This window comes from Pan troglodytes, chromosome 2 (genome assembly GCF_028858775.2).
Source record: "Pan troglodytes isolate AG18354 chromosome 2, NHGRI_mPanTro3-v2.0_pri, whole genome shotgun sequence".
NCBI lineage: Eukaryota > Metazoa > Chordata > Mammalia > Primates > Hominidae > Pan > Pan troglodytes.
In genome coordinates this window covers 133990753-134004804 of record NC_086015.1, presented here as the reverse complement: position 1 = coordinate 134004804, position 14052 = coordinate 133990753, and the positions used below count along the sequence as shown (strand labels likewise).

General features: G+C 40.7%; 1 protein-coding gene across 1 annotated transcript in view; it reads left to right on the top strand.

Annotated features, from left to right (window-relative positions):
• Positions 1-4699: 4699 nt before the first annotated feature.
• PIK3R4 (phosphoinositide-3-kinase regulatory subunit 4) overlaps positions 4700-14052 on the top strand; it is a 67646-nt gene continuing 58293 nt past the window's right edge. The window contains exons 1-2 of the mRNA XM_016941905.3: positions 4700-5232; positions 6273-7048. Coding sequence (XP_016797394.1) covers positions 6316-7048 — 733 coding nt within the window. The 5' untranslated portion in view covers positions 4700-5232; positions 6273-6315. The remainder of the gene's footprint in view (positions 5233-6272; positions 7049-14052) is intronic.

Genomic DNA, 14052 nt, shown 5'->3' with positions numbered 1-14052 from the left:
TATTGCACTGCAGGTTACAAAATGGTAATTTCTTATAATTTATTTTGCATGTATTAGCTGGCATTCTTGTATAAGAAGATAAAATATTTACTATTAACTTGAAGGAGCTGTTTACATTAGGGATCCTTCCCCCTTGCCTTATTTTTTTCCCTTAGGATGCAAGGATAGCAGAGCTCACATGGACATCTCACAGGACTGCAAGTGCACTGGTGGAGTAAGCAGCCCAGGAGAGGGAGGAAATGAATAGAGATCAGGCAGATGAATGTATTTATAAAGGCAAGGCTAACTGCTATAATTAATAGATTATGAGATTTTGCTGGCTTATAATGGGGTATACTTTTGCGTATGTAAAAATTCTATGTGAGTGTGCCTGCTAAGCAAGGGTCTTTCTCCAGGCTGTGATTCAGGGACACAGGCTCCTATCATCTTGTGGCTCTGGCATTAACTAGGGCCTTTAAGTCTTCTGCAACCAGGCTAAAGAGGAAAGAAAGTGGAAATCATTCACCTCTTAACTATTGTGTACTAGAAATGAAACAAAATTTCCACCTGAACTTCATAGTGAAAGCTAGTAAAATGGCTCCACTTAGATGCAAACAGTGGCGTGGGACTGAAAAATTTGGTTCCTATAGTTCAGGCACTTCCCAGAAACATCTGTTTTCTGTGGAAGGGGACAGTTAGCCATCACTGCCAAAATGCAGCTGCAAGGACACTGGCTAGAGGATGGTCCAGTGTTTGCTGGCTCTTTCTTAGTTTGACTTCAACAGCAGCAAGTAAATTTTATCTTTGATTTGCTTTGAAAAGAAATAGGTGAGATTTCTTTAAATAATTCTCCATGGACAGTCATGATTGCTGTTTAACAATAGAAGAAAGGAAAGAAGGAAGAAAGAACGAGAAGGAAAGGAAGAAAAAAGAAAACGAAGAATTGGAAAAAAAAAGAAAAGAAAACCATAGTAGTGAGTATAGAAGGCATTGAAAAAATCCACAAGTTATTTCACAAAATGTAATGTTGGGGAAAAATACAGGTTGGGAAAAGCAGAAATAATCTAAATTGAGACATATTTACCATATTTCCATGCCATTATTTCTCTATTGGAGAGATATCTAAAGCACTTACATACATGGTATTCAGAGTCTGAAATATAAGCTTACTCTTTAAAAAAATATTATCTGGTAATTAACTGAGTGCTTCCACTGATTTTATGTATATATTTTAGATGTTCCCAGTCCTGGGACTCCTGACCTTGGCCCTAATGATCACAAATCTCACAAAGTCCACATTTATTGATTCAAAAAATACCGATTGAATGTCTATCATCTGTTAGGTATGGTTCTAGGTGTTGAAGACACCCTCGTGAGTAAGAATCACACAATCACTGTTGTTGTGGAGTTTACGGTCTAGTGGTAAAACAGACAATAAGCAAATAGTTATCCATCAAACTTAAAATAATTCAATAATAATAAGCACTGTGAAGGAAAAGTAGAAGGTCCATGAAAGTATATAATGGGGGGCAGTCAGTGAAGAATTGCATGAGGTGATGGCACCTAATCTGGGACTTGAAGGATAAAAAGATTTTGGCTAAAGAATAGGGGAAACAGTGTTCTAAGCAGAAGAAAGAGTAAATGTGAAGGATGAGCAGTAGGAAAAGGTTTGACAAATTAGAACAGGATAGAAACAAAGAGAAAGCCAGTGTGGGAGCTGAGAGGGACAGTGAGTAATGTCAACTGGAGTGCAGCAGGTGGGCAGGGGTCAGATCATGCAAGGTTTTGTAGGCCAAGATATGGATTTTTAAAGTTAACCTAAAAATAAGGAGGATCTTCTAGAAGGATGTAGGCATAGATGTCTTTTGATTATAATTTCATTTAAAAAAGACTACTCTAGGACTAGCCATGTCAGACATTAAAACATCATACAATTATTTTAAAAGTACTGGTAGATGAATTAAATAGTACCTCAATGGACAGAAAAGAAAGTCCAGCAGAAGACCCAGATATACATAGGAAATCTGTTATATGGTAAATTTGACATTTCAACTAGGTGGGGGGAAATGTATTACTCAACATTTTTAGATAACTGAGTAACTCTCTAGAAAAAAATAAAGTTGTAGCTATACTTCAGAAATTTAAGAGCACAAAATGAAACCATAAAAGACCCAGAAAAAATTTTGGGAGAAGTATACAAAATAATATCAGGAGTGAGGAGTGCCTTTTCTTTGTGGGTTTCAAAATGTAGACATCAGGACAATGATGGTTACTTGGCCTAGGCCTTGAGAAGATGGCAGTGAATGGGTTCAAGGCATATTTTGGGGATAGAATCAGCAAGAGCAGGTGATCACTGAATGGGAGGAATGAGTGTGGTGAGGAAGGAGGGGGAGAGTAGGAATATGTTAAGGATGACTTAATGAGTTCCAAATTTATAGTCTTGAGGAATTCAGTGGGTAGTAGTGCTGCATATTGAGATGGAGAAGAAGGGAGGAGGGAATGTTGCAGGGATAATAACGATTTCAGCTTTGGATTAAAACATTTTGTGTTTCAAAGAATACTATCAAAAAAGTGAAAAGACAACAGAGAGAAAATATTTGCAAATAATATCTCCAATAAGGGATTTGTATCTAGAATATATAAAGAATGCTTACAACTCAATAATAAAAAGACAAATAAACCAATTAAAAAATAGTCAATCATAAACATTTCTTCAAAGAAGATATATGAATAGAAAACAAGCACAATAAGAAAGATGCTTAACGGAATTGGTTATTAGGGAAATACAAATTAAAACAACAATGAGATACCACTTAACAGCCACCAGGATAATAAAAAAAGAAGATAATAACAGTGTCAGCAAGAATGTGGAGAAATTAGAGCCCTCATACATTGCTAATGGGAATGTAAAATGGTGCCTGCACTTTGGAAAACAGTTTGGCAGTTTCTCAAATGTTAAACATAGAGCTACCATATGAGCCCACAATTTCATTCCTCAGTATCTATCCAACAGAAATGAAAACATACGGCAACACAAAGACTTATAGACTAATGCTATGAACATAGGAACATTATTCATAATAACCTAAAAGTAAAACAACTCAAATGTCTATCAGCTGACAAAAGGATAAACAAAATTATTTGCAACAACAAATAAATGAAGTACTAATACAAGCTACAATAGGGATAATCCTCAAAAACATTACCCAAAGTGAAAGTCAGTCACAAAGACCACATATTATATATAAAATGTCCAGAAAAGGCAAGTGTATAGAAACAGAAAGTAGATTAATGATTGCCTAGGGCTGGAAGGGGGAGGAGAAATGGGGGAGAACAGGGAGTGACTCCGAATGGTTTCAGGGTTTCCTTTTGGGGTAATGAAAATGTTTAAAATCAGGCAGGCTGGGCGCGGTGGCTCATACCTGTAATCCCAGCACTTTGGGAGGTCGAGGCGGGCGGATCACTTGAGGTCAGGAGATCCAGACCATCCTGGCCAACATGGTGAAACCCCATCTCTACTAACAATACAAAAACTAGCGGCCGGGCGCGGTGGCTCACTTCTGTAATCCCAGCACTTTGAGAGGCCGAGGCGGGTGGATCACGAGGTCAGGAGATCGAGACCACGGCGAAACCCCGTCTCTACTAAAAAAAAAATACAAAAAATTAGCCCGGCGCGGTGGCGGGCGCCTATAGTCCTAGCTACTCGGGAGGCTGAGGCAGAAGAATGGCGTGAACCCGGGAGGCGGAGCTTGCAGTGAGCCGAGATAGCGTTACTGCACTCCAGCTTGGGTGACAGAGCGAGACTCCGTCTCAAAAAAAAAAAAAAAAAAAAAAAAAAAAAACCTAGCTGGGCGTGGTGGCACGTGCCTGTGGTCCCAGCTACTCTGGAGGCAGAGGCATGAGAATCGCTTGAACCCGGGAGGTGGAGTTTGCAGTAAGCCGAGATGGCACCACTGCATTCCAGCCTGGGTGACAGAGCCAGACTGTCTCCAAAAGAAAAAAAAAAGGCCGGGCGCGGCGGCTCACGCCTGTAATCCCAACACTTTGGGAGGCTGAGGCAGGCGGATCACGAGGTCAGGAGATCGAGACCAGCCTGGCTAACACGGTGAAACCCCGTCTCTACTAAAAATGCAAAAAAATTAGCCGGGCGTGGTGGCGGGCGCCTGTAGTCTCAGCTACTCGGGAGGCTGAGGCAGGAGAATCGCTTGAACCCGGGAGGTGGAGGTTGCAGTAAGCCGAGATCGCGCCACTGCACTCCAGCCTGGGCGACAGAACGAGACTCAGCCTCAAAAAAAAAAAATAAATAAAAAAAAAAATAAAATTAAAATCAGATTATACGGATGATTGCACAACTCGATAGATGTATTAAAAACTACTGCTTTGTACATTTTAAGCAGGTGAACTTTATGGTATGTAAGTTATATCTCACCAGAACTCTAAAAATCCAGCTTGGTATATATTAGTTTTCCTAAATATTCTTGAGTTCTCTTAACTCTGTTCTGCTGTCCTGGGAGTGAAGGCGTGTCTGAGCAGATTCTAGGGGATGTCAGAAACCTCAGCGTTCGTGAATGAAAGGTAGAGGAGCAGGAAGGGGAATAGATCTTTGTCAGAGCATCATTTTCTCCCTGTAGACTCGCCCAAAGTGAGACCACGCCTTCCCTAGTTTCCTAGCAACCAGTTTCCTACCCTGGCAATTCCTCAAGGCTCACTCTTTTTCGTCACTTCCGCTCGGCGACAGGAAGTGAGGTCAGACCGGTTGCTTTCCCGGGAGTTCGGCGTTTGCTGGGGCTGCAGCAGCTGAAGTGTAGTGTTTTGTTGGGACTGGCGGTCTGCACTTCTCTCCCGGGTTCCATCTCCCCCCGCCCGGTGGTGAGGCCCTCGAGGAGGGCTCGGAAGGGTGTAGCGATCCGCGCTAGAGGAAGACGAGGCCCGGGAACGCATGGCCCCCAGGGCAGGTTAGGGGGCTGGAGGGGTCAAATCCCGGGGTACTTGTGGAGACTCTTTAGCGTGGCTTCTCTCTGCTGAGACCCCGAGAGCTTTCCCAGTTCTCCTCCCAGGACCACCGGGGTTCCTGAAGATCGGGACTTTTCTGCGCCCCTCCCCCAACAGCCCATCTCCTGTCTATGAAGAAAGACCCTTCGTAGAAACAACTTCCCCGCTGCTGACGCGTTTTCCCGTCCCGTCCCCGAAGTAGTCTACTATGACCTCGTTGTGAGCCTCTGAACGATTTTTGACACTTTCCCGAGGCCTAGGGTAAATGTTTCTGTGTGCTCAAGGTCGTGTGTGTATATGTGTGGCATTTATTTCCTGCAAAACCTGAGTTAGCAGAACCCTGGGGTACGTTTAGCTAGTGTATACTTTGGTCTACTTTTCTTTAACATCTGTGGCAAGGTTTCTTGTTGCAGACCAGCGAAGTTTGCACCTTCTTTTAGCTGGGTGAGAGGGCACACTGGAATTAGGCAGGAAGTGTCCAGGAGTTAACTGAATTTTTAGATCTTAGTTTGACCTTTTCAGTTTTCAGTTTTTCTTTTCTTTTTTTATTTTTTGAGACGGACGGAGTCTCGCTCTGTCACCTAGGCTGGAGTGCGGTGGCGGGATCTCCACTCACTGCAACCTCTGCATCCTGGGTTCAAGCAATTCTCCTGCGTCAGCCTCACGAGTAGCTGGGATTACAGGCGCCCACTACCACGCCCGGCTAATTTTTGTATTTTTAGTAGAGACGGGATTTTAACCATGTTGGCCAGCGCCGTCTTGAGCTCCTGACCTCGTGATCCGCTCGCCTCGGCCTCCCGAAGTGCTGGGATTACAGGCGTGAGCCACCGCGCCCGGCCAGTCTCTTTCTTATTTCCAAGAAACTACAGATTCTTGGACAAGAACTATGTCGTATGGTAACTTTGTGATTCTCATAGCCCCAAGCACAGCACGGAACACATAGTATAAAGGCTCATTAATATTTTAAATTTAAATATGAGAAAATAACACAAACTAACATTTTTGGCTTAAAGTTGGAAGAGGCCTATCTAAATATAGTTCAGCTCCTGGAAATGGCGATGCACAATAGCAGGATATTTTTAGGTAAAATAACAAGGTCTTCTTGGAGAAAATAACAGGGTCTTTTTAGATAAATGTGTGTGAAATTTAGAGGCTGCCCCAGAAGGCTAGGTACAGTGCTGTTAGTGGAAGAGAAATATGCTGCATCTGTCTTTTTGGAAGAGACCAAATAATGGAATAATGGTGTTTCACAGCTTCTTTGTTTCTTGTCTTTTTTCTTCATTTGTTTTTATTTTAAACAGGTATTATATCCTAACCTTACTGACCCCAGAGGTGCTTGCCATTATGGGAAATCAGCTTGCTGGCATTGCTCCCTCCCAGATCCTTTCTGTAGAGAGTTATTTTTCAGATATTCATGACTTTGAATATGATAAAAGCCTGGGGAGTACTCGGTTTTTTAAAGTTGCTCGAGCCAAGCACCGAGAAGGCCTGGTCGTTGTGAAGGTTTTTGCAATTCAGGATCCCACATTGCCTTTAACCAGCTATAAACAAGAGCTGGAGGAACTGAAAATCAGGCTTAATTCTGCACAGAATTGTCTACCTTTCCAGAAAGCATCAGAAAAAGCATCTGAGAAAGCAGCTATGCTCTTTAGGCAGTATGTGCGAGACAATCTCTATGATCGCATCAGTACCCGTCCATTCTTGAATAACATTGAGAAGCGCTGGATTGCTTTCCAGATCCTGACAGCTGTGGACCAAGCACACAAATCTGGAGTTCGTCATGGGGACATCAAGACTGAGAATGTGATGGTCACCAGTTGGAATTGGGTTCTTCTAACTGATTTTGCCAGTTTTAAGCCCACTTATCTTCCAGAAGACAACCCGGCAGATTTCAATTATTTCTTTGACACATCACGGAGGAGAACTTGCTATATTGCTCCTGAACGTTTTGTTGATGGTGGGATGTTTGCCACTGAGTTAGAATATATGAGAGATCCTTCAACTCCGCTTGTAGACTTAAATAGCAATCAGAGAACAAGAGGAGAGTTGAAGAGAGCAATGGACATCTTTTCAGCAGGTATTTGAGTGGGTCACATTTGCTAAGGGAGCTTGTGTTTTTCTTTTAACTGTTAAACAGAAATGTGGCTTTTTTTAGTCACCAGATACTGAAAAGTTAATGTCTTGGTTTGTCCTCAGACGCTGTTTCAGTTAGAGGCAGCATTCCTGCATTGGATATGTTTAAATGCCTAGGAAATGCAAACAGCAGTTTATTTACGCAAACATCTAAACATATTTGCTTGCCTACTTTTATTGTATGCGTCAGGCACTGTCCTAAGTGCTAGGGATATTGGTGGATAATATATTTTCATAATGCTTCCATTTTAAAGTGACCGTGGATATTGCAAAAGGACATTTCAATGCGGTGTTGTTTGCTGTGGTGGTGATAAGCATAGGGTGCTGCTATAGGAACACATAGATATTTAAATTAGTCCTCATGGTGGTGATGAGTCAAGAGGTGGGATCAAGAAAGGCCTCTTTAATAGAAAGATGATATTTACATTGAAACCTGAAAGTTGATTGGGAGTTAACTTTCGTAGAGTAGTTTGTTTCAGGCAGAGGATGTTGCCTATACAGAAGCTTAAAGACCAGAACATGATGCACTGATGTGTTTTCTGGAACACAGTGTGAATTAAGCAAGGCCCAAACTCAGCCAGATCAGAAAGGGTCTGGCCTGACTGGAGCATGGAGAGTGAATTTTGCAGGGGAGCTACACAGAAGACAGGAAAACAAGTTAGGAGAAAACTGCCACAGTCCAGGTAAGATGATTGTGACTGGCTTAAGATTGTGGCAGAGTTGGAAGGAGTGGAGAGAAGTGGTAATGCTTAAGAGATAATTAGTAGATAGAATTGTTAGGATTCTGTCATTGGAAGATGAAGTCACAGGAACTTCTCTCGCCCACCAAACTGAGTGGATGGTGATGCTGGTCCCTGAGATAGGGAGACACAGGAGGAGGAACAGGTTAGGTTGGGAAGATGATGAGGTCTGTTTTAGATATGGTAAGTTTGAGATTTCTGCCAAGTATTCAGGAGAAGATGTACAACATGTATTTGGTTATGTTTTTATTTATTTTTAATTTATTATTATTTTTTAGAGGTAGGATCTCACATTGTTGCCTAGGTTGGTGCCCAGTGGTGCAATTGTAGCTCACTTAAGCCTCCAACTCCAATGATCCTCTTGCCTCAGCTTTCTTCGTGTAGCCGGGACTGCAGGTGTGCACCACCACACCCAGTTGATTTTTTTTTTTTTTAACATTTTTGGTAGAGACTATTTTACTGTGTTGCCCAGAATGTTCCTGAACGCCTGAGCTCAAGCTGTCATCCCACCTCAAGCTTCCAAAGTATTGGGATTACAGGCATGAACTACCACACCTAACCCAGCAGTTGGTTATAAATTTTTGGGCATAGAAATCTGGGATAGAGATGGAGATTTGGGAGTTATCAGGAAATAGGTAGTAATTGTAGCCAGGGAAAGGTTGTACAGAAGTGATTCTGAAGCTTTTTTGGATACCCTTAAAAAATTTAATGAAATCAATGGACTCCTTCCCCAGAAAAATGTACCATGCATTCATTCCTATATATTATTTCACATACACAGACCACATGAAGCTGAGCTATGGATTCCAGATTATTTAAGAATTTGTGGGATAGAGAGGAAGGAGAAGTGTGTTGAGAGTGGTACTCTGATAGACTTCAAAAGAAATCTGGCATCAGTGCCATTTTTGGTAAATTTTGTGATGGTTTGGCTTAATTTTTTTCTCGCTTGTAGGTTTATTACAAAAAACATAAATTGAGCCAAATTTTAGATTATTTAGGAAAATTAATTGATGAATGAATGTATTTCATCTACCAGAATGAATAATGTTATTCAGGATTGCACCTATGTTGGTCTATTTAGCTCACTAATCTGTGTCCCAAGATAATACTGAGAGATGTTTTGATGAGATAGGGTTAGCCTCAAGGTTGTAAATACAGTATAACAAGGTTAGAAATGTAATCCATCAAAGTTCCAGTTTTGTTGATCAGTGTATTAAAATTTTCTTGAACCATTTTTACATTTTAAACTCACTAATTGTTATGTAATCCTTTAGCTTAGGAATTGCGTCACTTTCAAACTTCAGGGGATCATTCATAGGTTTAAAATTTCAGTGGTTGATAAGCTTATATTTATCCTTTTTTTGTGCTTTATAGTTTTGTAAACTTCAACAAAATTCACACTCAGCATTTATTTTTCCAGACCAAAGAGCCTTACATTGTTTTGGCTGAAGGTAGGCCCTTCCGTTCCTTTGAAAAAGAGGTGGGTGGCATCTGTCCACTTCCCAGTGCTCTTAAGATTTGAATGCTTGGGTTTTGAGTGCTACTTTCCCCTCTTGATGGATATCCATGGTTCCAGGCTGCTGGTTTGGGAGAAGTGTTCAGCGAGTCCTGACGTCCTTGATAGGCTCTTGGAAACTGCTACTTTAAGTGAAACAGTGTAAAGCAGGTCCATCAAATAATGTCGTTGTTTTCATTATACTGAAATGGTGAGAAAATAAATGGTTTTGTTGTACGTTGTTGTACTTAAAGTTGCAGTTTCCAAGAACCCATCGATACCGTTGAGGACTTACCATATATATTCTGCCTCTGGTCCAATACATAGGCATAGCCTCGTGTGCTGAAGATCTTTCATTCATTTTGACATGCATTTGAGCATATTATGTGCAAGCCATTGTTACGTAGGTGCCAGGAGTACAGTTGACTAAGCTTTTGCCATTATGGAGCTTTCATTCTAGTGGGGAGAGAGATAGAATAAACAAGTAAATAAGAAAGTTAATTTTGGTTAGTGATGTGTTATAGCCAAGCAGAATGATATTGAAAAGGCTGGTAGGGCACTACTTTAAGATAAAATGGTCAGGGAAGGCCTCTCTGATGAAGGTAACATTTGAGCTGAGATTTGAATGATACAGACTCAGTGATGATAGTGATGACTTAAACAAGTTGTTCCACAGGGAAATACCACCCAATAACATCTTTCAGAATAAAATTGTAAAAGTTTTGAGAAAATAAATATGAATTCACTGCTGCATTAGTTTGTTAGGGATGCCATAACAAAATACCATAGAGATGGTGGCTGAAACAAGATTTATTTTCTCTCAGTTCTGGGGGCTGGAAGTCCAAGATCAAGCTAACAGGGTTGGTTTCTTCTGAGACCTCTTTCCTTGGCTTGCAGATAGCCATCTTCTGGCTGTGTCCTCATGGGTTTTTCTCTGTGAATGAGCATACATGGTGTCCTTTCTTATAAGCACACCAGTCATATTGGATTAAGGGCACCCCTTATTACCTCTTTAACCCTAATTAACTCCTTAAAGGCTCTGCCTACAAATACACTTAGATTCTAAGGTATGGAGATTAAACATATGAACTTGCAGGAGGGGAGGCAGGGGGTACTTGACACACAATTCAGTCAATAAAACCTCCATTTAGTTATAAATAGTCATATGTCACTGTGTTTTTTTCTGACTTTATTTGGAAATACTGTAATTTCAAACTTGAAAGCCTTAAAAACTTACAGACTTTTAAACTTGCAAAAATAAAAATAGAACAAAGGAACACCCATATACACTTTACCCAGATTCACCTATTGTTAACGTTTTGCCCTGGTTGCTGTATCATTGGTATAGTTTTCTTCCTCACGCCCCATTTTTTCCCTAACCTTATGAAATAAGTTACATATATTATGGCCCTTTACCCTGAAACATTTCAGTGTGTATTTTTAAATTTTTATTTATTTTTATTTTTTGAGACAGAGTCTTGCTCTGTCACCCAGGCTGGAGTGCAGTGGCGCGATCTTGGCTCATTGCAACTTCCACCTCCTGGGTATCATGCTGCTGCCTCCTGAGTAGCTGGGATTGCAGGCATGTGCCACCATGCCTGGCTAATTTTTTTGTATTTTTAGTAGAGACAGGGTTTCTCCATTTTGGCCAGGCTGGTCTTAAACTTCTGGCCTCAAGTGATCCGTGCCCCCTTGGCCTCCCTGAGTGCTGGGATTACAGGTATGAGCCACTGTGCCCGGCCTTCAGTGTTTTCTAAGATGAGGTATAGTCTGTTACAAAACACAATATAGTTAATGGCTGCAGTAATTTTAACATTGATACAGTAATTACACTTTTTATTCTAATTTTGTATTTGACCCAATAATGTCTCTTATAGCATTTTGCCTGTTTCAGGACAGGACCTTGTTTAGGGTTCAGGTATTACATTTAGTTGTCATATCTCTTTAGCCTCCTTTAATATTTCTACAGCCTTTTTTTCTTTTTGTTATTATCACATTGCCATTTTTTGAAGAATGCCTCCCCCCACTTAATTTTTCAAAATCATTTTTATACATTTTCGTTTGAAATTATTGTAGAATCAAAGGAAGTTGCAAGAATAGTGATGTATCCTTCACCCAGCTTCCCCCAATGATGACATTTTATGACGGTTGTACCATATCAGAATCAGGAGTTGCCATAGGTGCATTACTGTTAACTAGAGTATAGCCCTTACTCAGTTTTCACTAGCTGTTACATGCATTCTCTATGTCACCCACTCCTTTGTTTTTTGATAGGATGTTTCTCATTTTGAGTTTGTCTAATGTTTCCTCATGATTAGATTTACGTTATAACTTAGTAGGAATACTGCATAGATGGTGATGGATTTTCACAGGGTCACATCTGTAAACAAATGGTGGTTGTTTGTGATGTTAATTTTAATCATCTGGTCAAAGTCTTCCCAAATTGTCTCCCCTCTATAGTTTTTTATTTTTTTTTCAATCCCTTGCAACTAATAACCTGTGGGAAGAAGTTTTAAGATGTGCAAATATGCCTGGTGTGGTGGCTCAAACTTGTAATCCCAGCACTTTGGGAGGCTGAGGTGGGCAGATTCTTGAGCCTGGGAGTTCAAGACCAGCCTGGACAATATGGTGAAACCCTGTCTCTACAAAAAATGTAAAAAATTAGTTGGGCGTGGTGGTGTACGCCTGTAGTCCCAGCTACCCGGGAAGCTGAGGTGGGAGGATCACCTGAGCCCAGGAGGTCCAGGCTACAGTGAATTGTGATCACACCACTGCACTCCAGGCTGGGTGACAGAGTGAGACCTTGTATCAAAAAACAAACAAAAGGCCGGCGCGGTCGCTCACGCCTGTAATCCCAGCACTTTGGGAGGCCAAGACAGGTGGATCACGAGGTCAGGAGATCGAGACCATCTTGGCTAACACGGTGAAACCCCGTCTCTACTCAAAATACAAAAAATTAGCTGGGCGCGGTGGCAGGCTCCTGTAGTCCCAGCTACTCGGGAGGCTGAGGCAGGAGAATGGTGTGAACCAGGGAGGCGGAGCTTGCAGTGAGCTGAGATGGCGTCACTGCAGTCCGGCCTGGGTGAAAGAGCGAGACTCCGTCTCAAAAAAAAAAACAAAACAAAAAAACAAAAAAAGGTGTGCTAATATCCTGCCCATTACCACAGTTTATCCCTTGACATTTGGCATCTATTGATGATTCTTGCCTGATTGAATTTTTGTTATGATGGTTGCAAAAATGATTTTTCCACTCAAATACGTCCTCCACATTCAACAGTAGGACCTCAGCATTCTGCTGTACTCAAGGATCCTCTGTTTTGCCCCATTTATTTATTTATTTATTATTGGTATAGACTAATTCTTAATTTTTTTCAGTTGTATATATTTATTACCTTGTTAATTATATTGGTGCACCAGTTGTCTCAGATTTGGCCAGTGGGAGAAGGAGCCTTCTCAGGCTGATTCCTGTGTCCTTGTGACAGTCCTCATCTTTTTTTTTTTTTTTTAAGCATTTCTTTACTTTTTGATATAAGATATCGTACTTACCCTGCCTTAGTGCTCAAACCAGCCATTAAGGAATCCTAATTCTTTTAGTGTGTAGTGAATGATATTAGAAGCCTCTATCTAGTGCTCGTTGCCATTAGATTGTCTTTGACACTTTGCTCTTACAGCTGACAAAGCCAGGCAATATATGTAGTGTGTGTGTGTTGTACTCTGCTTTTGTTGGGTGGAGTGTTCTGTTGATATCTGTTAGATCCAGTTGGTGTTTTTCCCTACTGTTTTTTTCGCCTCAGCACCAACTTCTAGATTATATTTTATGTGCTTATGTTCCTCAACTTACAATGGAGTTACATCTCAGTAAACTGATTAGAAGTTGAAAATATCATAAATAGAAAATGCATTTAATACACCTAACTTATTGAACTTCATAGCTTACCCTACCTTAAACTTGCTCAGAAACTTACTTACATTAGCTGGTTAATTTTAATTGTATTTTTCGGGTCCTCTGTTTCCTTGTTGCTTATGGTGTTTTTAATAGCTCTTTTTTGAAGTCCTTTATTCTAAAATGTGACACTATACAGAGAGAAATTAACAAATTTATTGAGTGTTTATTATGTGTTAGGAACTTAGTTGCTGGAGATTTTTCAATGAATAGAGAAAAATAGAAAAATCCCTTCCTCATGTAAATTGCATTCTAGTGGGCATGTAGACAAGAAGAAACATAGAGACTGTCCCCACTTTGCAATGGTTCAGCTTATGATTTTTTGATTTTACCATGGTGCAAAAGTGATACACATTCAGTTGAAATGTATTTGGAGCACCCATACAATCATTCTGTTTTTCACTTTCAGTTCAGTATTCAATAAATTACGTGAGATGAATCACTTTATTGTGAAATAGGCTTTGAGTTAGATGTGTTTGCCCAAATGTAGGCTAATGTAAGTGTTCTGATCATGTTTAAGGTAAGCTAAGCTGGAAAATTCAGCAGGTTAGATGTATTAAATCCATTTCTTTTTCTTTTTCTTTTCTTTTTTTGAGACAGACTCTGGCTCTGTTGCCCAGGCTGGAGTGTAGTGGCCCAATCTCTGCTTACTGCAAACTCTGCCTCCTAGGTTCAAGCGATTTTCCTGTCTCAGCCTCCCAAGTAGCTGGAATTACAAACGTGCAGCACCACACCCAGCTATTTTTTGTATTTTCAGTAGAGATAGGGTT